Source organism: Bubalus bubalis, chromosome 20 (assembly GCF_019923935.1).
Source record: "Bubalus bubalis isolate 160015118507 breed Murrah chromosome 20, NDDB_SH_1, whole genome shotgun sequence".
Lineage (NCBI taxonomy): Eukaryota > Metazoa > Chordata > Mammalia > Artiodactyla > Bovidae > Bubalus > Bubalus bubalis.
This window is the reverse complement of record NC_059176.1, coordinates 3,579,945-3,605,488: the sequence shown is the minus strand read 5'-3', so window position 1 is coordinate 3,605,488 and position 25,544 is coordinate 3,579,945. Positions and strand designations below refer to the sequence as shown.

Genomic DNA, 25,544 nt, shown 5'->3' with positions numbered 1-25,544 from the left:
ATGGCTACAGTGTGAGGCTTGCAGGGTCTTGGTTCCCTGGCCAGGGATTGAACCCCAGGCCCTTGGCACTGAGAACACAAAGTCCTGACGACTGGACTGCCAGGGAACTCCCTGAGGCTTCTTAATCTGATTAGAATTCAGGAGGTATGTCAACCTAGATGGGGAGAAATATTTTACATCTTTATTTTTAACTGAACTTCTGAGTTTTAATGTGTTCTTCAATTATGAACATGGGCAACAAATCATGTAGTAACAGACCTGTGACTTTATCACCAGTGAAAACCACAGGTGTTTGCAAATCACATATGGCTGTTGCAGAATATCAAATATCATTTATACTCATCACTACTTTGAAATTACAGTAGTTAGTGGATCTGCTACTAGAACCCGTTATTCAGTGTGAAATAAACTTTAAAACATCCTAAATTTGTTTAATATAGTATTACTATTTAATATAATCGATCTCTTTGTAATCTTTTTTTTTGATCTTCGTTGCAGTGTACAGGCTCTTTGTGGCCGTGAGTGGACTTCGCTCTGGGGGTGGCGTGTGGGCTTCTCGTTGCAGTGGCTTCTCTTGTGGAGCGTGGGGGTTAGAGCTCGTGGGCTTGGGAGTTGTGGCTCACGGGCTTAGTTGCCATGGGGCATATGGGATCGTAGTTCCCAGATCAGGGGTCGAATCCATGTCGCCTGTGTCACAGGCAGACTTTTAACCACTGGACCACCAGGGAAGTCCCTCCTTTATACTCTTTTGTGTTAAGAACATTATTATGAGGAGTCCCTGGTACAGAAAGTTTAAGCATCCTGAGCAGATAATCTTGGCTTGCCTTCTTCAGAGTATTGTATGTGATTAAATGTGAGAAGGGCAGCTGGTTTCTTCTGTTGGGTGAGCTTCGCTCCGTGAAGTGGTCTCTGTGGTGCCTCCGGAGGGTGGTGGTTACTCAGCAGCTGAGTCTAGGATTCTGAGTCGTGGGTTTGAGTGCTGCGTTTCGTTGTCCTCCTCATGGTTCTGTGCCCTTGCTGCCCTAAATAGAGGGAGAGGTACAAGGTGGACTGTGTTTCTGTTGGATCCTGGAGTGGATGATTACAGTGTGATGTTTTCTTGTCTCAAATGCAGTGGGAACTTAGGTTTTAACAGGTTACATTTGAACTGAATTCCGACGGGTGGGCGGGCAGAAGACGGAGAGGATTCTGAACGAGGGGCCTGGGAGCCCAGCACCTAAGGATGTGGCATTTGATGGCTCCTCCTGAAAGTGCTGAGCGGCTCCTGAGGGTTGAAGCTTGTGCAGGTTTTGGGAGGACAGGATTATATTCCTTAGTGAGTGATGGTTTAATGTTGGATATATCCTAGCTTCTAGAACTTTCAGTATGATTTTTTGAAAGTTTTTTTTTTTTTTTTTTACTGTATTTTCATTCTTTTGATACTGCTTCTGCAGGAACGGATTAGTCCTGTTTTAGTTAGTCCTTCTTACAGTTCCTGGAGTGTTATCCTCTTCCAGGACTCAAGCCATCAGATCGTGTCATGCCAGCCCTCATTGGACTCTCCCCACTTTCCTTCGGTTCTCAGTGATTCTAACTCCTGCCACCCTGCTGCTCTCTCCAGCACACTCCTGTCTTAAATGCTGTGACTAATAGTTTTAACTCCCTTTGCCCACACACTCGGTTCTATCCCTGATTGAATCCAGTTCTACAGCAATCATGTTGTTATCCCCGCCGTCTTGAAAAAAGGAAGGAAGAACCCTTTCTGGCCCCCACCCACTCCCTACAGGTTCTTAGCCTGGGGCAGCTTGTTGTTGTTCAATCGCTCAGTCCTGTCCAGCTCTTTGTGACTCCATGGATGGCAGCACGCCAGGCTTCCCTGTCCTTCAGTATCTCCCAGAGTTTGCTCAGACTCATGTCCATTGAGTCAGTGGCAGCATCCAACCACTTTATCACCTGTTGTCCCCTTCTCCTCCTGCCTTCAATCTTTCCCAGCATCAGGGTCTTTTCCAATGACTCAGTTCTTCACATCAGGTGGCCAAAGAATTGGAGCTTCAGCTTCAGCATCAGTCCTTCTGGTGAATATTCAGGCTTGATTTCCTTTAGGATTGACTGGTGGGTAAAGAATCTGCCTGAGTTCAGTCCGTGGGTTGGGAAGATCCTTTGGAAGGAGGGCATGGCAACCCACTCCAGTATTCTTGCCTGAAGAATCCCGGTGGACCGAGGAGCCTGGTGGGCTATAGTCCATGGGGTCACATAGAGACTGAGCGACTAAGCCCAGCTTACTGCAAGCTCCTCTAGTTGTCTGGGCCCTTCAGAGTGTGGTTCGCAGACCAGCACCATCATACTTCTCACCCTGGAGCCTGTTGGGCTTCAGAACTGTGTCCCACTCCAGACTCACTGAGTCAAAATCCGCCTTTTCCAGGAGTCCCTAGGTGACTCAAGGGCTTTCCTCCTGACTCAGTTGGTAGAGAATTCACCTTCAGTGCAAGAGATGCAGGTTCGATCTACGCGTCAGGAAAATCCCCTGGAGAAGGAAATGGCAACCCACTCCAGTATTCTTGCCTGGGAAATTCCATGGACACCAGCGTCTGATGGGCTACAGTCCACGGGGTCACAAGAGTCGGACATGACTGAGCCACTAAACCACCAGGTGATTCGTGTGCTCACTAACGTTGAAGAGGTGGTGGTCGGTACAGCTTTCTCAAGTACTTCCACTATCTCTTCACACTTAATCCAGTCAAATTATTGTATCATCCTGCCCTCTATTGTAAGTGTCCAATTCACTGGGATTTTTTTTTTCTAATTTACTAAGTTGTGCAACTATTACTATAATCCACTTTTAATACTGCAGAGATTGTTTTAAATTTTAATTTTGTGTAAGTTTCGGTTGGGGCTTCCCAGGTGGTGCAGTGGTAAAGAATCCGCCTGCTGATGCAGGAGACTTAGGTTTGATCCCTGGATCAGGAAGATCCCCTGGAGTAAGAAATGGCAACCCTTACCAGTATTCTTGCCTGGAAAATTCCATGGACGGAGGAGCCTGGCGAGCTGCAGTTCAAATGGGGTTGCAAAGAGTTGGACGAGACTGAGCACACACATCAGATCAGATCAGATCAGATCAGTTGCTCAGTCGTGTCCGACTCTTTGCGACCCCATGAATCGCAGCACGCCAGGCCTCCCTGTCCATCACCAACTCCCGGAGTTCACCCAGACTCACGTCCATCGAGTCAGTGATACCATCCAGCCATCTCATCCTCTGTCGTCCCCTTCTCCTCTTGCTCCCAATCCCTCCCAGCATCAGAGTCTTTTCCAGTGAGTCAGCTCTTCGCATAAGGTGGCCAAAGTACTGGAGTTTCAGCTTCAGCATCAGTCCTTCCAAAGAAATCCCAGGGCTGATCTCCTTCAGAATGGACTGGTTGGATCTCCCTGCAGTACAAGGGACTCTCAAGAGTCTTCTCCAACACCACAGTTCAAAAGCATCAATTCTTCGGCGCTCAGCCTTCTTCACAGTCCAACTCTCACATCCATACATGACCACAGGAAAAACCATAGCCTTGACTAGACAAAGTTAGTAGTAAAGTTTCAGTTACGCGCAATGAATAAATTCTGGAGGTCTGCTGCACAGCGTAGTGACTGTAGTTCGCAATACAGTATTGTGTGCGTCAGAACTGTTAAGAGAGTAGATCTCGTATTAAGTGTTCTTACCGCAAAAAACAAAAGGGAAGTGACACAAGGAGATGTTGAGATGTGTCAGGTGCGTCTGTCACCTTGATTGTGGTCATGGTATTGTGGGGTCTTGCACGTGTGCATGCAGGAAACCCTGGTTCAGTTCCTGGGTCAGGAAGATCCAGTGGAGAATATTCTTGGGCTTCCCTTGTGGCTCTGCTGGTAAAGAATCTGCCTGCAATGCAGGAGACCTGGGTTCTATCCCTGGGTTGGGAAGATCCCCTGGAGAAGGCTACCCAAGCTCATCAAATTGTAAATGTTTAGCACGTGCAGTTCTTTGTATGTCAATTATACCTTTATAAAGCTGTCAGAAATACATTTATTTTTACATTTTAATTATGTAAAACATTTACTGGCTCTACTATCCAAACTATAAAACATGATTATGTTCAGAGATCTCTAGCTTCCAATTCTTTCTGACCCCTTACTCCATTCCCTTCCACTCCCTATAATCATTTTATTCGTATCTGACTCATCCTTCTGTTATAATAAGAATAAGATGACATTTGAGCAGAGATCTGAAGGAATTGAGGGAACCTACTATGTATGGAGTTTGCATCTTTGTTTTTTTTTTTTTTTTTTTTTGCTTAACGATATATACTGGAGACCTTTCCATATTAGTAAATTGAGAGCTTCACTCTTGTCATTGCTTTGTACTCCATGCTGTGGGTGTACCCTGATTTATTTAACCAGATGACTCTCGACTGTTAATGTTTTTTAAATTACAAATAAGGCTGCAGTGAATAACTTTGCGTGTGTATTATTTTGCATGGAGGCAGGTGTGTTTGTAGTATGTATTTCCAGAAGAGATACTTCTGAGTCAGAGGGTAGATCTGTACCTGTTTTTAATAAATGCTCATGTTTTTAATAGGTGTCGTCAGGCCTCTGTAGGGAGGCCTCACTGATTTGTGCTGTACCGCAGCCTCCCCAACAGTGTGTCCCCGGACTTCTGCATTTGATATGATAGGTGAGAAGTTAGTATGTTTGTTTTCTCCTTGTAGCAAGTGAGGTTGAACATCATTCTATATATTTAGGGTGAAATAGATTTCCTTTTCTGTGAATTGCTTCATATCCCTTACCCATTTCTCTTTTGGGTTTTTGAACATCTTGATTTTTCTAAAAGGGGAGTTCCTTATACATTACGGAGGTTAGTCCTTTGTCTATGATAATAAATTAACAGGTTTTTTTTTTCTTCTCAGTTTGTCATCTGTCTTGTAACTTTGCTTAAGGATGTGTTTGTATTTGTTTTTGCCATAAAGAATTTCCGTATTTTTGCAGTTAAGTTTATAAATCTGTAAACTTCCTTTTGTAATTTTGAGCCACAGTTTTATTATTTAGGTGTTAACCAGTTGCTGTTCTCCAAGGTTTAAATAAGAGGGAAATTTTACATTTTAAAATTTAGGTTTAATAAGACTATGCTGGAAGCAAGAGATGAACATCAGAGTGTGTTATACAAGAAACTGATTAGATAATGATTCACCAGTGATTTTAGGATTTAGCATACCTTGAATATATTATGATGTTAGGTATGTTTTGTTTTGCAAGTAACAGGAAGCCAAACTCATATTTAAACTCTAAAGGGGGCTGTATTGGCTTATGACACTGAAAACCCCCATGGTCAGGTGGGTTCAGGTGTGGGCTGATCGGGGCAGCAGCTCTGTCTGCTGAGCGTCTGTGACTCTGCTTTCCGCTGTGTGTCATCCTGGCTTTGGTGGCAGAACAGTGATGGGGGTTCTAGGCTTCAGTTTCTGTACCGCGTGGCCCACAGTGAGAGCCAACATCCAGGATGAGAATAAACAGTTTTAAGCACTTTGTCAGAATAAGGACGGTTGTTTCATAGAAGCCCCCAGCAAACCTCCTTTGACTCCTTGCCCCAAACTGGGTTACCAGCTCATTCTTGAGGCCAAGAAAATAATGCGGTGTTCAATCAATTGGGAGTCCTGACTGACTCACGACTTTCTTAAGGGGATTGGATTATATGATATCCTTATTGCTCTGGAGCTGCAGTGGGAGTAGATTCCAGACAGGAGAATAGGTCTATAGATAGATACAGGGTGGGCAACCAGGAGATGCAGGCTACACTGAAGTCAGGTGACCCAGGCGTAGTAGACACGGCCCTTTCCTCTGGAGAAGAGCTCGCAGTGAGATGAGTCAGTAGAGCAAGGAACACAGCACACTGCAGTTGCACGCTGAGCGTGGCTTGGGCTGTGCAGTGTTTCTGTGTGCTCTAGAAACCTCTGTTTCCCTTGCTCTTACTGTTTGACTGTTACGAGTGTCCTCCCACCTTTTCACAGTGTTGGACAACACAGTCTTTGTCTCTTTCACCAAATGGTGAATCTTGAGGGCAGAAACCATCTTCTTCATCTTATATCCATTGCAGTGCCTGTGATTGTTGTTCAGTCACTCACTTGTGTTTAGTTCCTCTTCACTTTCTGCCATTAGGGTGATGTCATCTGCATATCTGAGGTCATTGGTATTTCTCCTGGAAATCTTGATTCCAGCTTGTGCTTTATCCAGCCTGGCATTTCTCCTGATGTACTCTGCATATAAGTTAAATAAGCAGGGTGACAATATGCAGCCTTGACGTACTCCTTTCCCAATTTTGGACCAGGCATTTGTTCCATGTGTGGTTCGAACTATTGCTTCTTGTCCTCCCTACAGCTTTCTCAGGAGGCAGATAAGGCCGTCTGGTAGTCCCATCTCTTTAAGAATTTTCCATGGTTTGTTGTGATCCACACAAAGGCTTTAGCGTAGTCAATTAAGCAGAAGTAGATGTTTTTTCTGGAAGCCTATACATGGTAGGCACATTGTGTTCAATTTTAAATGAATGAGTTGGTTGAAATTGCCCTCTGCTAAGGACTTACTGGAGTAATTCAGTAATCTCTCAAAATCCCTGTCACAAGACAGGCCTGGTTCGTGTTTGCTGCCAAAGCTCACAGAGGTCGGCCTGCCAACCCCATTTGCACTGGTTGAGAGGCTCTTAGAAATCAGTCACAGCCTCAGATCTTGTGCTGCTAGAGTTCTTCCAGGCTAACTCAGGAGGCAGTTGTCTGGTGTGTTGATTGCCTGGAGCTCGTTTTGTTCGGAAACAACCACTTCCTTGTCTTGGTGTCTTGGAGAAGTGTTCACGCTCTCCCTTCCAGTCCCTTCTTATGTCCCATTTAATTCTAGGAATTACACAACTCCTTACATTTTTTTTTCCCCTTCTGGATTTTGGAATAGGTAGGTGTACAGGTAGCTAGCAAAACTGAGGGTAATATTAGCTCAGCTATTAAAAAATAATGGGGGTTGTTCTTGGGGCTTTCCTTGGTGTGGCTGCAGTTTGCAATCAGAGAGATCTCAGAGGGTGCGGCACAGGTTGAGCTGGAAAGGCTCCATCAAGTCCCTGCACAGCAGGCTCTGGATTAAGCGTCCCTCCAGTTGCCACCCCTCCTGGCGTCCCTCTGGAGTCTCTGCCCTTGGACTCAGGCCACCTTTCTCTGTCTTCCTCGTGGCCATGAGCTGACTGCCTTGCTGTCTGTTCATTGAACGCCTTGGTGCCTGCCTCACAGCCTCCCTTTCCATTCCAGTTCTGGCCACCATCCTGGGTGGTTTCCTGTCCACTGCGTAACCCATCAGGCACCGTGGTGCCTCGATTTCTTGCCTTATGTGTCCACCTCCTATCACCTCCTGTAGTCCACCTCTGGCACTCCCTTTCAAAGTGACACTCTGAGTCTTGTCATCAGCTGAAACATCTTTAGCTCCAGAATCACTAATCCAGGTGGAAACAGTTGTCCTTCTGCCCCAGTGTGACCTTGGCTCCCACTTCTTTGATTTCTCCAGCATATAGGTTACTCAGCATCAAAACCGTTGACAAAACCATTGGGCGCCATGCAGCCCAAAACTTTGTTGACCTCTCAGCAGCAGTGGACACAGCTGATCGTCTCTTCATCGAAGCCCTCCTTGTCTTGCATGACACTTAACTGTGACTGTCTGTCTCCTTCTCTGCACCACGTCTGTCCGGCCGCTCTGCTTCACCTTTGTCTGTTCCTTCTGTTCTTCCTAGTCTCTAAGTGGGTTTCCCTGTGGCTCAGTCCTGTTCCTTTTCCTTTCTTACTCCCATGATGTGGACTACAGATACTTCTCTATATCTTTTGTTCCAAATTGTTTTTGCCTTTTCTCACCACCCCCCAAAGGAAAAAGTATTTATTGCAACAAGTTAATCCAGTGGGTATTCCCCAGGGAGCAGAATCTGTTTGTGAAGGCAGTTAAAGAGATGGGGGCCTCCTTGGTGTGGCCTGTGCTGCCGCAAAGCCCCGTCTCTGTCCCTGTCCTCTCTGGAGCCTCCTTGGCGGTGGCTTCTGCCGGTTCCTCCTCCTGCTCTGCTGCCGTCAGCTTTCCAGGCCGTCTGTCAGCCATCGTGGCGGGCTGTGGGCGGGCTGTGGCCCCTCTGCAGAGCGGGGCCTGCCCTGGAGTTGCTGGGCTACCTGTGCTCCTGCCATTCGTAGGCAGTCCCTGGCCGCAGTCACCAGCTGGAGCTGTGCCCCTCCTTCATATTTTACCTTTTTTCTTGAACAATCTTGTAAGAGTTTGTCAAATTTTGTTTCACAGAATTGGGTGTTTCTTTGCTTTCTGTTTTTTATTAATAAGATCTATCTTTACCTCCTTTGTTTTCTTTGTACTTTCTCTAGATTTCTGGCTTGAAAACATAGGTTATTAGCCTTTGTTGCTTTTTAATGATGTGCTCAAACTGTAGAATTTCCTCCTAAGTGTTACTTTGTCGCCTGTGCGTTATGCATGTGGTGATACCGCCACTGTGCTCAGGCTCTCAGTTGTGTCCGGCTCTCTGCCACCCACAGACTGGAGCCCACCAGGCTCCTCCGTCCATGGGATTCTCCAGGCAAGGATCCTGGCATGGTTGCCGTGCCCTCCTCATTGTCATTAAGATCTAAATATTTTGTTACTTCCATGTTTATTTCCTCTTTAACCCTGAATTTCTAAACAGACATTTTAAAGTTACTATTCATGGTGTTTAGTTTTGTTATTAATTAACTTATTCTCGTGATATCGTCATATAATTTTTTTTTTTAATATTAGTTACTTGAAAGGTAATGATCTTTTTTCCTTGTAACCTGGTTAAAATGTTTCATGTATTTTTAAAAGAATATGTATCCCCTGTTAGGCTCAGGGTGACATGTCTCTGTATGTGTGTTTGATAAAGGTTTTAATGCTGTTCACATTGCCCGTATCTTTACAGTTATTATGACTGCTTTATTTATCAGTTTTTGATAGGTGTGCGTTAAACATCTCACTGTGATATTCTGTTTTCAGGATTGGAAGTTCTGTTTCCAAAATTCTGTTTTGAGGGTTGGAAAATCAGTTTATTTTTGTTAATATTGGCATGGAATGTTTAACTATCCCTTATTTTCATCTTTTTTATGTAGATTTATTTTTGATGTTTTGGTCCTTTGAAATGTTCCTTGTTCCATCGTTATCTGTGATGCTTTCTTCTCTTTCTCTCTTCCTCGCTCCACCTACTCTGGCAGGAATTTCTGTTGGTTTTATCTCCAGAACAGGTGTTGAGTGCATCTGCTCTGGCTTTCACTGCCGTCTCTCATCTCACCCAGGCACGTGCAGCCTGCTGACTGGTCCTTTCTGTGGCGGGGCTGCCTTGCCTGGGCTCGTGGGGTCGTAGTTCTGACCTGCATCCCGCAGTGCGCGCGAGGCGTCCTAACCACCAGCCCTGGGCAGCCTCTGGCTGGGCTTTTGCTTCGCTCTCGCTCCTCTCATTTATTCTCTGTGCAGTAGCCTGAGTGATCTTTAAAAATGTAAATCTTATTGTTGCTCCCAGGCTTAAAATCTTTCAGTGTTAAAATGTGTTCACTGGCTCTTGTTGCTTTTAGCATGAAAAACAAAATTATTAACATGGCCCACTGGGCCCTGCGTGAGCCGGCTCTAGCTTACTTCATCACCCTCTGCCCCCTTTACTGTATCATTCTGACTCACTGGTGTGCCTTCTAATTCTTAAAACCAGCTTTACCTTCTTGCCGCAGATTCTTCTTGTATCAGCTTCCTTTGCACGGAATGCTTCCACTCCCGGCCCCTTCACCTGTTCATTCCTCCTCCTCGAATCTTAGCTCACATGCCCTTTTCTCCCAGGCCTCTTGCCCTGACAGCTGACGAGGCCAGGCCTCCTGTTACCCCTACCAGGTCTTTCGTCTTTCTAGCACGTCACAATAAGTCAAAGAAAAACTGATTTTGAAATTTAATGTCCTCTTCTTCCCACCACGTAAACTAGATTGTGAACTCAGCAGGGCTGACTCCATCTAATTCATTCCTAAACCCCCATGTCTAACTCAGTGCCTTTGATGCGGTAAAGGCACTCTGCAAATGCTTGAATGATTGGATAAATGTATAAGTAAATGATTGTCGTGTGTATTGACAGTGGGTAGATTATGGTAAGCGTGTTGTCTTGTATGTAGTTGGCACTTGGTTAACTACTCTGCTCTTTCTCATCGTGTTTTGAGAGATGTATTTAAAGAATAGCAAGCTGTACCCATCTCACTCGAACTTGGTGCTCTCTCTTCCCCCTTTGTCCACACACACCTTATCTGAGCACTGGCAACGGGTAAAGGCAGGAAAACAATTGAGAATCCTGTTCAGTGTAAAGTGTTCTGTTTTAAATTTATTTTCTTTCCTTATTTTGGTTGCGTTGGGTCTTCATTGCATGCAGGCTCTCCTCTGGCTGCTGTGAGTGGAGTCCTCATTTCGGGGCGTCTCTTGTGGAGCGCGGGCTCCAGGCACGTGGCCTTAGTCGTGGTGCGGGACTTGGTTGCTCCGTGGCAGGTGGGACCTTCCCGGACCGGGGATTGAGCCCATGTTCCCTGCACTGGCAGGCGGACCACTGGACAACAGGGAAATCCCTAAAAGGTTTTCTTAGAAGGAAAGTCTGCTGATCATTCAAATTACTAATGAGTTTGTCCTATAGGAGTTTTTCCTTCATTGGCAGCAATAAAAAGGAAAGATTTTTTTTCTCCCTTTAAAGTTAAGATATGTTTATGGTAGAAAATTTGAAAATATCAAGGAAGAAAAAAAGCCGCTATCCCACCTGTTAATATTTTGGTGTTTTTCCTCCCAGTCCTTTTTTAGGTGCTCAGTTATGTATTTTAGGCATAATTGAGGTCCCTAGTATCTAACACTGTGCCTGGTGCAGTGTAAATGCCCATTAAGTATTTAGAGAACGTACCCAGGTGTGTGTGCTGTTTGGTATGTAGCTCCCTCCCTGCTTCATGTCTCTGCCCACGTGTCTTCCTGTCAGAGACGCTTTCTGTTACCTCTACCCAGGAGGGCTCTGTAATCACCCTTCCCCTCAGCCCCACCTCTCCCCTTTCCCGACTGGGCTTTCTTCATAGCCTTTTCCACTCTCTGATGCTCGTTTTGAGTAGTTGCTTACTGGCGGTGTCCCTCCTAAGTCCACGAGAGGAGGGGTTTATTCTCTTTGCTGAGACTCAGTGCCTAAAGCAGTGCTTGGTGCATGTGGAACTCAGTAGTAACTGGATAGTGAAAGCAATTTATTTTCTCAGGTATCTTAGTGAGAAAATCTTCATTGGGAATATAGGTACCTCATTTAGGAATAGGTACATTTAGAACATCACCCCAGTGCCATTTACAGTTGCCAGGACATGGAAGCAACCTAACTGTTATCGACAGATGAGTGGGTAGAGATGTGATATATATGTTAATACATATATACAATGGAACAGTACCCAGCCATAACAAAAAAATGAAGTAATGCCATTTGCAGCAACATGGAAGTACCTAGAAATTATCATACTAAGTGAAGTAAGTCAAAAAGAAAAAGATACCATGTGATATCGCTTATTTATTTACAAAACAGAAACATACTCACAGACGTAGAAAACAAAGTTGTGGTTGTCAAAGGGTAGAGGTGCAGTGGGTGATAAATCAGGAGTTTGGGATTAACATACACACATGGTGTGCTTACTCACTCAGGCCTGTCGGATTCTCTGTGACCCCATGGACTGTAGCCCATCAGGCCCTCTGCCCATAGGATTTCCCAGGCAAGACTACTGGAGTGGGTTGCCATTCCCTTCCAGGGGGTCTCCTGACCCAGGGATCAAAGCTAGGTCTCCTGCGTTGCAAACGGATTCTTTACCATCTGAGCCACCAGGGAACACCACTGTGTGTAAAATAATCAACAGGGACCTGTATAGCACAGGGAACTCTGCTATCTTAGAGTAGTCTAAATGGAAAAGAACCTGAAAAAGAACAGATGTGTGTGTGTGTATAAACTGAATCATTTTGCTCTACACCTGAAACTAACATATTGTAAATCAATTATACTCCAATATAAAGTAAAAATAAAAAACATAGGTATTATGACTTCTCATAGGCAAATTTTATCTTTTATATAGGTGGTGCATGCACACGATTCAAAGTTCACGTGGCACGCAGTGAAAAGTCTCTCATACCCTGTCCCTTCGCCACCTCGTCCCCAGTCTCAGAAGTAACCAGTGTTAAGTTCATGTGTGTATTTCCAGAGACAGCCTGTGGTTCCACATGTAAAATCACAGGCATATTCCTCCCTCCTTTAAAGAAAAATGTAACTTTTAGCATCTGTAGCTTTTGGTACCTTCTTTCTGTTTTGTTTGTTTTATAAAATGTATTTTGGAGATTATTCTTTGTCAGCATGTAAAGCTGTTTATTTGTGAACAGCTGCACAGTATCCCGTTGTATGACTGTATTGTAGTTCCTTCTTTGATGAACACTGAAGTTGTTTCCAGTCTTTAGCTGTTACAAACTGTGCTGCAGTAAATATTGATAACGTTATATATATGTCATTTGCCATGTTGCTAGTATTTGAGGAATAAATTCCTGTGAGTGGAATTGCTGGATCAAAGGAATGAGTGTTTGTACTTTTTGCGGACGCAGCTTATCTTCCACGGGTTATGCCAGTTCAGGCCCCTGGCACAGGGCGCTGTTACTTGGCCGTTGCCGGCGTGACAGGTGAAAAGTGGTATAAGTGTCAGCATGTGTGTAAGTCGTTTGTATTTTCTGTGAGTTGTCCATGTCCTGTGCCCATTTTTCTACTAGGATTTTGGTCTTTCTTTTGTTAAAAGTTGACTTGTAGGAGCTTTCTTTTATGTAAAATTGGCCTTTAATTTGTGATCTCAGTTGCAAACATTTGGTTCCATCGGCCAGTTGTTTTCTGATTTTGCTCATGGTGGTTTTTCCTAGGTAAAAATTTTATCTTTTATAGGAAAAACATACTCATCTTTTCCTTTCTGGTTATGGGTTTGGGGTCATACTTAGCCCTTATAATTTTATTTTTTAAAAGCATCATGATGTCTTCTTATACTTCTGAGGTTTCATTATTTATATTTGCTATCTCTTTGGTACTGCTCAAGTTTTTTCTGGAATAAGATATGAGATGGAGTTTCAACCCCTTTTATTTATTTTAAAATCTTAGAATTTTTAGAACTTCTTATATCTTACTTGAGAAAAATCTGTCAGCAGTTTTCTGCTGAACTCTAAATGGATCATGTGTAATTTTTCATTATAAGTTGTAGTTATTATTTTTAGCCATACCACGCAACCTGGTTCCCTTACCAGGGATTGAACCCGGGCCCTCAGCTGTGAAAGCACGGAGTCCCAATTGCTGGACCTCCAGGGAATTCCCAAGTTGTAGTTATCTTTGTCTTACTAATGTGGACCTAAAACAATGATTGAGATTCAGTCTATTGGTGAGCATTGTTTTGAGATAAATTTTGTAGAATTTTCAATTGGTAAGTAAAGATTAAGATTAGTAATAATAGATGTAATGATAGCTAATTAATATTATGTACTACACCTTAGGAACATGTTTAGTAAATGACTTAAAACTAAAGAAATAAGAGATTTTATCCCCTCATTTGAGTGAATCATGTTTGAGGTCTCTTCGTTCTCTTGATTAATGCCCGGCTCTGCCAAGTTAATAAATAAGAGTTTACTGGGGCTTGATTCTTGTATCTCGTAGACTGCCTTTATGGACTGTCATCGTGCAGAATGACAGTCCTGAAGATCCTGGCTGTAGTGCCAGAGGAGGCTTTGGGATTACCCGCACGGGCTCAGTGATGGCCTTCGGACTTTTGCTGTCTTCTGTTTGCTACTTAGCCTGGCCTGTTGTTGCGTCTCTGCGGGCAGGTGGCATTTTCACCATGTGGTTAACTTTCTCAAATTTTGTAATGGCTCGCTTTACTAAACTGTCAAAAAATCCAAGCTGGGCCTAGTAAAAAAGTTAGCCTGCCCATGGCCTCTTCAAACTCTTTTGCTTGGTTCTCACAGTGAGACACGTAACCGGCCAAGCTGGCCCCTTGTTGCCCCGCGCACCCTTGTTTGGTCTGTTGCCGTCTCCATCTTTGCTCAGGTGCCCTCCCACACCTTTCTGCTCAGCCATGCCATTGCCTAAATGTTCGACTTCTCACAATCTCCAAAACTGTTGGGTTCCTGTTCCCTCCCTCCTCCCTTACATAGAGGTTCTCCTGGATGTGGTCCTCAAGCAGCAGCAGCAACTCCTCAGAACTGGTGAAAATGTAGGTTTCCAAGCCCCCATCTTGACCAGCTGAAACAGGAACTCCAGGGGTGTGGCCCAGCATGGTGTTCAGCTCACTGGGTTTTATCTGCCTGCTCTTCTGTCCATGGAATTCTCCAGGCCAGGGTACTGAAGTGGGTAGCCATTCCCTTCTCCAGGGGATCTTCCCAACCCAGGTCTCCTGCATGGCAGGCAGATTCTTGACCATCTGAGCCACCAGGGAAGCCCCCAATACTCATGTGCTGAAGTTTGAGAACCACTGCTTTATGGGATCTAATTCAGAGCTCTCCTCGTAGTAAACAGTCCCTAAACGCTTATTGGCCATTTAATTTATGGATTATATTAATAGCCATTGATTAATGTGTCTGTCATCTACTCAGTGCTGGGCACTAAACGAGGTGCTTTCACACACATTGTCTCATTCTCACAAACACTTTGCATAGTAGGGAGTGGTGTTTCCCACTTGGTGTGTAGATGAGGATGGGGAGGCTCGGAGGAAGCAGTAACTTGCCAGGGCGGCGCATGGCTGTGAGAGGCAGCGGGAGGCCTCAGTGGGCCCGTCAGATGCTACGCCGATCCCAGGGTCCTTCCTGGCGCGTGACACTGCCTTTCGGATGAACCTTGTTCCCAAAGAGTGCCTGCGAGTCCGTGGCTGTCCTGCGGTCATATAGCAAGTGGCTGTAGTCCCCACCTTTCTGGACCTCCCCCTCACATTCTTAACCCCATCTACTAAGTGACAACCTTCCAGCTTTTTTTTTTTTAAGGTAGAAACAGACTGTTTTCTTAATACTCATTTACTTACCGTATATCAGAGAGTTGGGAGGTAAAGGAGACGTTGAGATCATAGTCTGGCCTCTGCATATTTGCATATCTAGCCATTACATTATGTGTGCTGTTTTTCTCTCAGAAATCAACTTGTTTTTTGTTGCAGTATAAACTGGTATATGTCACAACTCTGGCCCCTGCACTTGCGTTATTTTTACAACTTAAAAAAATCATGCTACATCGAATTTAGAAAAATTTTAATTGGTCAGAAAAAGTATTTTTGCTGGCTTTGCCTCAGTCCAGCTGTGCTAGGAAAGTGACGTGAACAAGTGTTAGATTGCAGGCTGCTGTGACCCCGGGGGACAGCTGCTGTCTCGGGGGAGGGCGCGTTCTTTAGGTCGTCTTCGCTCCCCCTTCCCTCTTAGACCGCCCGTCCCTCTCCCTCTCAAACCCCTGCCCCTCCACGCACGTTTTGGGACAGGCAGTTAAATAGGAAAATCCGTTTATTTTTAAAATTTTTACACAGAATTAAGTGCTTATTTCTTACTCGCACTATGTAAGTGCTTACTCTCACTATAGTTCTTGGTTTGAATGCATTTAACAAATGTGAATTGATGTTATTTATTTAATAATGATAATAGCTAATACTTAGGTAGCTCTTTCTGTGGGCACTACTCCAGTCACTTTACATACTTTAACTCCTTAATCCCCCAGCGCTGTGTTCTCTGTGACATGTCACTTTGCATTTTTGAAATGGTTCCCTATTTAGCATTTGTGTTTTCCTGTTAGGACCTGTGTGGAGGATGGAATTGATGTGTGAATTTCCATAGATTCCGTTCAGTCCAGTCACTCAATTGTGTCTGACTCTTTGCCACCCCGTGAACCACAGCACACCAGGCCTCCCTGTCCATCACCAACTCCCAGAGTCCACCCAAACCCATGTCCATTGAGTCGGTGATGCCATCCAACCATCTCATCCACTGTCGTCCCCTTCTCCTCCTGCCCTCAATCTTTCCCAGCACCAGGGTCTTTGCAAATGAGTCAGCTCTTCGCATCAGGTGGCCAAAGTACTGGAGTTTCAGCTTCAAAATTAGTCCTACCAATGAACACCCAGGACTGATCTCCTTTAGGATGGACTGGTTGGATCTCCTTGCAGTCCAAGGGACTCTCAAGAGTCTTCAACACCACAGTTCAAAAGCATCAATTCTTCGGCGCTCAGCTTTCTTTATAGTCCAACTCGCATCCATACATGACCACTGGAAAAACCATAGCCTTGACTAGATGGACCTTTGTTGACAAAGTAATGTCTCTGCTTTTTAATATGCTGTCTAGGCCTTTAAAAATGTCAAATAATCAAGTGGTGTGCTGGGGACACAGGCCGAAGCCCTGTGATGAAGGCAAGGCGGTGTCTGGAACAGGACGTCCCAGGCTTGAACACAGGCTTGGGCCACCTGGCTCAGCCTCGTCCCGCACAGGACAGGCCCCGGCCGGCTCTGTGCTTGGGCCGGGCTCGTCGTCCTCTGGGGTCCTGAGTGTGCCATGCTTTATGACCACTGAGCATGTGTATTTGTGCTTGAGGTCCAAGAACTTTGGGATTTGAGTACAAACACTCAGGTTTGCTGTGGACAACAAGAAAATTTGGGACGTTGTTATCGTGTGTCTCTTCTAATTTAGAGACAAATCTAGCAGCAGTACTCTACATGGAGGAGAGATGAGACCTTCGCATGCCTCCCTGAAGACTGCCTTCTAGTTTATGGCCAGTTCCGTTCAGTCTCTGAGTGGTGTATGACTCTTTGCGACCCCATGGACTGCAGCACGCCAGGCTTCTCTGTCCATCCCCAACTCCCGGAACTTGCTCAGACTCATGTCCATCGAGTCAGTGATGCCATCCAGCCATCTCATCCTCTCTCGTCCCTTTCTCCTCCTGCCTTCAGTCTTTCCCAGCATCAGGGTCTTTTCTAATGAGTCAGTTCTTAGCATCAGGTGGCCAAAATATTGGATCTTCAGTTCCAGTTATGGCCACTTACTTAAAAATGCTGCTGATGGGATCTGCTGGTATTTGGAGCCTCAGCCTTTGTCAGAACTGTATGTACCACCACCAAGCTGAGCTGCTCGCCTGCGTTTCTCAGCTTTCAGTAGCTATGCAGCCTCACTTAAAATCGTTGCCTATTTCTGCCATCCTTCTTGCATTTGCATACAAAATTTCAATACATCCCTGCTGGCCAGAATTTTATTAGTGGACATTAGCCTAGGTTACAGAGGGAAGACTTTCTGAAAGGCAGTCAGGAGCTCTGGAGAGTGCTGTGGGCGTGGGCCTTCCGCAGCTCCAGAACTCGGACTTGTCAGGAGGTGAGCAGCGCCCTTCTGCCTCCTCTGCCCACCCTCCTCACCGCTCGGCCTGGAGAAGGCTTGCAGCAGTTGGGACGTGGCGCCAGCTAAATGAGTGTCACTTGGTTTATGCTAAGCTTAACGAGTTTTGCAGAGTCTTCTATATTTCTTCACTCTATGTTATACATGATATAATTTCAAGTTCTGACAACTAGTTGTTATTGTCTGATGTAGAAGCCAGAAGACCACAGGTGAAGGAAGGATACAGAAATGAGGGCTTTGGCTTCCACTCCTCTGGTGCTTTTCCTGTGTTTACTGAGTGTAGAGCTTCCAAGGTTAGCTGTGGTATGAATTGATTTTGTGATTGTAGACAATTTACTTCCTTTGTCTTAAGTTGCAGGATCTTGAGAGCAAATGTGACTTTTTAAAAGTCCCCTCTGGCTTCTGATTCTGTGAATGTGAGACCTAGATTACCTCTGTTCAGATAAGACCAGTGTAGGTAGAGATATGTTACAGAATTATTCATGCTGGGAAACCAGTTGCTGCTTCAGTCTATATCTTTGTGAATAGCTTTATATTTAACTTTTTAAGCTAGTAGTTGCAAGTTTTTGTTTGTTTGTTTTATTATGTGAGATAGTGAAAAGTGCTTAGAGTGAAGCAAATGTGCAATTGTTGCCAAGTGCTAACTTTTGGATTATATTTGATTTCACCCTTGAGTTTGAAACTGCTTATTCGGCTGGTTGGCCTGCTAACCTACATTTAAAATGCAGTATTGTCCCCGTGGAGACTACAAATACAATACTGTCTCTCTTGAGCCTAATATTTTTATTTCAAGCCTCCAGATTTTCAGTGTTAAAATGCTGCTGAATACCAGAGGACAGATTCCACTGTGTAACCTTTCACTATTTCTTCTGGATTGAGGAAGGGCCTAGAATCTCTAGAAAAGCATGGGATTGATGATAAATTTGCAGTTCAGTTCTTATGAGAAAGACGGGGTTTCGATTTTAGATCCACATTAGAAGAAAAATTTGAAGGTAAATGTGGAACAGATTGAATTCCCCAAAGAGGACTCTGGGAGAAGTTATCTCTGTTGAACACTGTAGCCAATTAGAAGGCCCAGTGAATGCTTCTCACACTGTACCTCTGTTGGGAGAGGGAAACAGCAGAGCCAGCCGTGGCCTCCTTATCTGTCCCCTGAATGGCTGGCTTCTGGAAAGAGTTCTCCTGTCTTACCTCATCGAGGAACATCACTGGTGCCACGGAAACATTCATAACAGACACCGGCAGTCCTGATGGGTGTGAAGCTTAGGATTTGGCCAGTCCAGGTAGCCCACCACCTGTTGGTGACGTATCAGCCCTGCTCGCACGTTTACCTGGTGTAGCTGCAGGCTTCCTTTTATGGGGGATTTTCCTTGTTTGTTCTCAGACATGTATTTGCCTGTGACCCTGTGCTAGACCTTGACATGCTTTTAAACTGCTAGAATACTTTTCAAATAGTTTCAGTTTTTTGGCCTGTGTTTCCTTCTTTTTCTATTAAAAAATTATACAAGTATAATAATTATTGAGGAAAAGTTAGAAATTAAGATAGGAAAAAAAAGTCACTTAAATGCTACCCCTGCTTTTAACATTTTTAATATTTTGCTAAGTATCTTTTCAGCTTGTTCTCTTTGCAAACATATATATCTCAAATAGAATGAAACTTCTTTAATTATGGAAAATTTCCAAGTTACACAATAGCAGAGAGACTGTCTCCCAGCTTCACCATTTGTCAACATGTGGCTGGTCTCATCTCATCTACTGTCTCACCTATTCTGTATTATTTTAAAACAAACCCCAAGCATCATATATTTTCTTCATATGTTTTCTACAATACATATACTGTTTGGGGAAATAAAACCATATTTTTACATGTAAAAAGTTTACATTTGATCAACGTCTGTTCTTTGACAGATTCATAAATATTTTTATAGTTGGTGTGTTGATATATAAGGATCTTTTTCTTATTTATTTTTTACTTTTTAATTTGAAATAATTACAGATTCATGAGATGTTGCAAAACATGTGCAAGGAGGCCCCCACACCCTTCCCCTGGTCTCCTCAGTGGTGGTGGTTTGCCTAACTGTGGAGTAGCAGGAGGCCAGGAAAGTGACGGTGGTGGATCTGGATTTCACTGGGTTCACAGGGGCGTGTGTCTGTGTCTGTGTGTTCTCTGCAGTGTCACCCCGCTTGTCGATTCACGTAACCACTGCCACAATCAGTGTTTTCTAGTCGGTTTGTTCAAATTCATTTTGTAGTTGGTTTATTTAAACTTGCTTCCAAACATGGACCACACATTGTGTATAGTGTGCATGCCTTTTAAGTCTCTTTCTAATAAAAAAAGTATCTTGTTGCAATTTTACTCTTAGAGAAAATGACAGTAACAGCAGGGAGAACCCGCCGCTGACTGTTTCAGATCTGCCCGTTGGTTTTATCGTGTGTTTTCCCTCCGCCTCTTCTCGTTCTTCCTCCCTGCTTCCTGTATGTATATAGGTACATGTATAATATAAATCATTTGGGAGTACTTTGTAGACATCATGCCCATTTATTCATGTAAACCTCAGTTTCTATTTCCCAAGAGCAAGATTTCCTCATATATTACCACAGTACATTTATCAGAATCTAAGCTATACCATCGACCTCATCTGACGCTCACATTAAAATCTCAGTGGTTGCCTGCATGTTATCCTTTAAGAGCCTCCTGCCCCTGGTTCGGGAGCCAGTCCAGCTGCACAAACTACAGTTAGTTGCAGGCTCTCCAGTCCCTTTCAGTCTGGACTGATTCCTTAGTTTTTTCTTTGTTTTCATGGCTTTGACATCTTGAAGACTTCAGACCAGTTGTTTTGTAGGATCTCTCAGTTCGGCTTTGTCTGGTATTTTTGTGATTAGATTCATAGTCTAGTTCACAGTTCTAGATCACAGTTGGAGGACCACAGAACTGCTGCTGTGTTTCTCAGGGCAGCAGGAGAGCAGGAAGAGGAGGCTGCCTTGCCTTGGTCACTGCAGTAAACTTTGCTACATTAATCCATTGTCAGGTTCTGCTTTGCTCTTTGTAATCGATACATAATTTGTGAAGGGATACTTTCGGGCTACATAAATATCCTTTTACCCATCAGACCTTCCTCCACTGTTTTACCATCCGTTGATGGTTTTTGGCTGAATCAATTATTACTGTATTACTGTGATGGTTATAAAATGGTGATTTTCAAACTCCATTTTTCTCTTCTTCTACATTTATTACGTGTTAGTCTACTGTTAAGGGAAAGCCTTTTTTCCCCTCCCCATTTATTAATATTAATATGAACTCAGATTCTTAATTCATTCCATGAAAATTCTGGAGTATTGTTTTTATGTCTAAATTGTCCCATCTCTGACCAGTAGTAGTTGCTCTGCTTTGTCCCCAGAGTCTTTTGGACCCAGCCTCAGAGGTCTTTCGTCGTTTTCTTGCTCAGCAGAACAGAAAGGTGTTCTAGGTTCATCTTGTCCATTTCTTGCCCCCGTACCTGGTATCAAGTATATAGGCACCTTGGTGACTTTAAGTGGCAGGATTTGTAACAAATCGCTTTTGCCCAGTCTGGGCACCTGGACTTCCTGTTGCCATTTGGTCATTGCTTCTATACGTTTCTACCTTCCGTGTGGAGAATCTGAATTCCTAATGACATCCACATGATTTTTTGCTTTATTTTACTAGACATTAAGAATAACAATACACTGTTACTGTTGATGGTATGATTACAATGTGACTAGCATTTTAAGACCTCATACTTCTTTTTGTCTTTAGAATCCTATTTTTTAATTCCATTTTTCACTTAATATCCTTTGCTGGTAAGTAAATGTCTTCATTTTAAATGGCTACATGATATATTTACCCATTTCATTTTTAGAAAACAGGATGTTAATAATGTTTTGTTACAAAGCTGAGGAGACTATCTTTGTACATGTGTTTGATCATTAAAATTATTTTTAAATTTATGATTACCATCCAAACAGGAATGTGTATAAATGTAAAGTTCTATTAATTTTTCACAAAGTAGGTCGACCCCAGATTAAGAAACTTCCTTCCTGGCCTCCCCGGGACCTCCCCACACTCTGCAAGGGGCGACTGCCATCTTCACGGCCAGCATCACAGACTAGTTGTACTTATTTTTGAATTTTAAGTAAATAGCATTATTTCATGTATCCTCTGCTGCTTTTGTATCTGGCTCCTTTCATTCAAGATTATTTTATGAGGTTTTTCCATGTTTTTTCTCAGTGCGTGGTCTTGCATGGGTAGTATTGCGTGGGTAGCCTAGTATGGATGCACATTTGTGCTTGGGCCAGCCCTGGGCTGCTATAGATTGTTTACCCACTTGGAAAATATTTTCTAAGGATAAATTCCTGGGAGTCGAATTTGTGTTTAAAGGATAGGAGGCTTTTGCTCCGTGTTGCCAAATTGCCCTGTGTAAAGACTGTGCCAGTTTACATTCCCGTCACAGTCGGGCGAGGCCTGTCCCCCCACATTCCTGTGTGTGCTGGTCTTACTGGTCCATTTTGAAATGGGGTGGCATTGCATTGCCACAGCTGTGCCAGTGCAGAGTGCACTTCAAGTGCCTAAAAAGGCCTGGGGAAAAACCATGAGAAACATGAGTGGCTGTTACTTGAGGTCACCTGTAAGGCAGTTACGTCTTAAAAAGATGGCTTAGCTGGGTAGATAAGACATATGACAAATGGCAGACAGTGGAAATGCCAGGTGAACAGCAGTTCCAGTGATTCTGGGAAACGTCAGAGGAAGCAGAGCGCAGGACTTTCTTCGTGGTTGTGTATAGAACGGCCCAGCTCTCTCACTGCTGTGGGTTTGAGGCTGCTTTCTTCACCTGAGGCCTGGGTGGACTAGAGAATAACTACTTGAGTTACAGAGGCCAAATCCAGTGTTCTGCCCATTGATCTCAATGGCTGATCGCCTTTCGTGTAAGATAAGTTTTTTCTAGCTCTCTCGCTTCGTATTTGAAAACCCAGCAATATACGGACTCCAGAATACTGTCATTTGGTGTAAAATCAGTGGTTCACATCAGTGCCATTTTTTGAAATTTCATATGTTGCAGATTCAGTAGCTCATTGTTCCGACTGAGGTTGGGTGATTGAAAAGATGGCAGCTTGGTGTGATTGAAATCGCACTTCTAAGCTCTGTGAAACCTTGAGCAGATCACCACCTTTCCCTGGGCTCAGTTTCAATGTAGGATGAGGAAATGGGGGTCAGAAAATTGGCAGCAACTCTACACAGTTGGAGATTGAGGGCATTTCTCGACTGGAATAGGAGCTCCTCTGCAGAGTGCTGCTTGTATTACTCAGCATCTTGAATCAGAAAATTGAAAAATCATTGTGTGCTCTGCCAGGCACACGCTTGTGAACTGTGTAAGTGTCGGGAAGGCAGTAGTGTGGCAGTTGAGCAGCGTGTGGGAGCCGCTCACTGCCGCGGGACGGGCTTTCAGTCCACCAGTCTTGTCACCGCGCTTTCAGGTGGCCGCAGGGTTTCTCCCCACCCCCACCCTGTCAGGAGAAACTTTAAAGATATTTATTTTCCAAATTTTTGAAATGAGTGTCTTTTGCAGAAATGAAAACATCTTCCCTTACCTTCCACTTGAGATGTTGGTATTCCCTTGGGAATAGGTATGCATATTACTATGCATGTTTAACAGAAGAGTTTAATAAAAGTAGGGCATTTGAATATGTCAGCATTTTAATGGGATGAGATCTGGTGTTAGAATGTGTGCAGATTGATTTTACCTAATGTTTATTCATAGTTTTTCTTTAATGAAGAAATCAATATTTTATTAGCCTAAATGAAGCACCAGGACAACCATTTGTAGTGTTTCACATTGTGAGAAGAGACTCAACCTGAACGTGGAGTGCAGCATGAGCAGAGAAGAGATGGCGGAGGTGTTGGGGTTCAGCGGCTTGCTAAGTTCATTTTTGAAAAACCACTCTGGGGGAAGAGGCGTCGAGTTTACATAGCTGTTTTTAAGTGACAGGCCGCCTTGGGGAAAATGGCATGTGACGACAGCAGCTTCTTTTCTCAGCAGACACGTGACGGACAGTGCTGGCCCGGAGAAGGAGCCCTGCCCTCTGGGGGGCTTCTCCCACCTGCCCGAAGCAGGAGCCTGCCTGGCTCCTGGGGCACGTCTCTCCCTGGGGACCAGTAAGCAGTTCCCCGGGTTGTCCTGTGAAACTGCACCAAACAGGCCTCTTCTGACTGCGTCTCTCCCCGTGTTGGAAGGACCTGAAGGTGGCGCCCCTCACGCTCTCCATCGCGTCGTTTGCCCGTTTCCTGATGGCGGGTGGTGCAGTCCTTCTCTCTCCCGCCCTCGGAGCTCCCTGCCGCACTCACTGCTCTGGCCCCGCTGCTTCTGGCCCAGGGGAGGACCTCTGGGGCGTGAGTGCCGGGTACCCGTTCCAGGTCAGGACGGGCAGGAGCCTTCGAGCAGGCCACATGCCAGCTGTTCTCAGTGGAGGGAGGGGGTCTGGTGTGCCAGTGCAGGTGTGGGCGTGTGCAGTATGTCTGACAGTGGAGGAGGAGTGGGAACTAAGAACGGGAAGGTGCTGCCTTGTAGGAAATTATATTGGAAGGAAAACATGCCCCTAAACTTGGCTTCTGTTTTTCTCCAGGAAATTTAGAGTAGAAAGAAATATCCCTGTTTTTCCTTATTTATATTTCTTTGAAAGTATTAATGAATGATGAGACATTTCAAAGCCTCTCTGATAAGCATCAAGTCCTTCTGTATTCAAAAGGAGAAATACGAGTTTCAGTGAGAGGAACTAACTTTTCTAAAGTGCCTTTTAAGTGTCAGGTGTTGCTCTTCAGGTGGTATCCGTTTTAGTAAAACAGCCCCGCGAGGCACATGCTTTGAGAGGGTGGGTCTGGGGTCTGGGCCAGCCTGAGCGAGGCCCAAGTGTCTGAGTCCCACTTCAGCAAGCCCAGGAGCCTGCAGTCACACAGGGACAGAGTTTTAGGGTAGGTGCTGCCTCCGATGGTGTGTCATCAGCTTCCCGTCAGAGCAGCGGAGGGAGCAGCGGGCCGGGAATCCAGCAGTCCTAACCCCACCACTTGCTTCTCCTTGACAGCTGTTTCTGTTCCTCTGTTTAGAACATGGAAGTGGCATAGTTCTTCGGGGCGCAGGTCTGTAATGACCCCCAGAGGAACTGATGCTTGAGGGCGCTCTGTAAGCCGTCAAGTGACCTTCTGGTATGTGCCAGCGAGGGTGGTTTTCCTTCACAGATGGGCGCCCAAGAGGGCATTAGTTGTTGGCTGGGCTTTTGGTCAGCAGAAGAATTATGTATGTATGTGTATATGTCTGGCTCTGGATTTCTTCTGGTTCCCGCCGTTCCTTTACTTTTCTTTCCCTCCATTTTCAAAAACGTATCATTCCTACAACAGAAACTTAAGGATGCCTTCTGTGTGCCAGCCCTTTATTGGATGTTGGAGATAGAGTGGTGAATAAGACAGATAAGGCTTTGTCCTTTTTGACACACTGAACCTGTGCAGTTGACTGACCTCTTTTGTTTTTCCTATTGGTATAAGTTATCCCAAACCTGACTTCCTGATACCCCTGGTACCTTTTTTTTTTTTTTAATGTGTTAGACCCTGAATACCATTAATGCCAGTTGTGCAGCTGTTTTGACTGTACCTGTTGGTCTGAAGAAACGTGAGGAGGATGGACCGCGCGGCTGTCCCGCAGCAGGAGCCCGGTTTGTGTCTCCTTCCCCGGGCGGCGGCTGCGAGCACGGCTCGGCCTCTGGGCGGCGCCTCGCGGCTGACTGCTCCCTGCAGTCAGGTGTGGGCGGCCAGTGTGTCTGCAAAATCCCTGATTGGTACTTTTATCATTAGGGCCCCAGGTTATTTTCCACTCTGTTGGAGAAGATTTGTATTAAATAGTACATTGATCTTTGTTCACGAAGCAAGTATGCCTCAGCTCGGAGTGGTCTGCGTCTCCTTTCTTGAGTCCTGTGACCAGACCCGTTTCCTCAGGATGACCAGCTGGGTGTGGTCCCGCCCCAGACTGTGGACTAAGCCCCCGCAGGCACGAGACCCCAAGCCTAACTAGGTTCGAAGTCTTCCCCAGGAAAAACTGGGGGACAGTCTGTAATGTGGTTTGTTTTGAATTCCCAG

The 25,544-nt window shown here is 44.7% G+C and overlaps 1 protein-coding gene across 14 annotated transcripts in view; it reads left to right on the top strand.

Annotated features, from left to right (window-relative positions):
• The window catches only part of WDR20 (WD repeat domain 20), a 63,771-nt gene that overhangs the window by 9,519 nt on the left and 28,708 nt on the right, over nt 1-25,544 (top strand). Inside the window, exons 2-3 of one of the 14 annotated variants that reach the window (XM_044933310.2) lie at nt 4,574-4,669; nt 12,117-15,997. The exons of 12 other annotated variants lie outside the window; for them this stretch is intronic. In XM_044933310.2, the coding sequence (XP_044789245.1) occupies nt 4,574-4,666 (93 nt within the window). In that variant the 3' untranslated portion in view covers nt 4,667-4,669; nt 12,117-15,997. Of the gene's footprint in view, nt 1-4,573; nt 4,670-12,116; nt 15,998-25,544 lie in introns of those variants that run through there. One more of the 14 variants, XM_006079068.3, reaches the window with a different exon arrangement.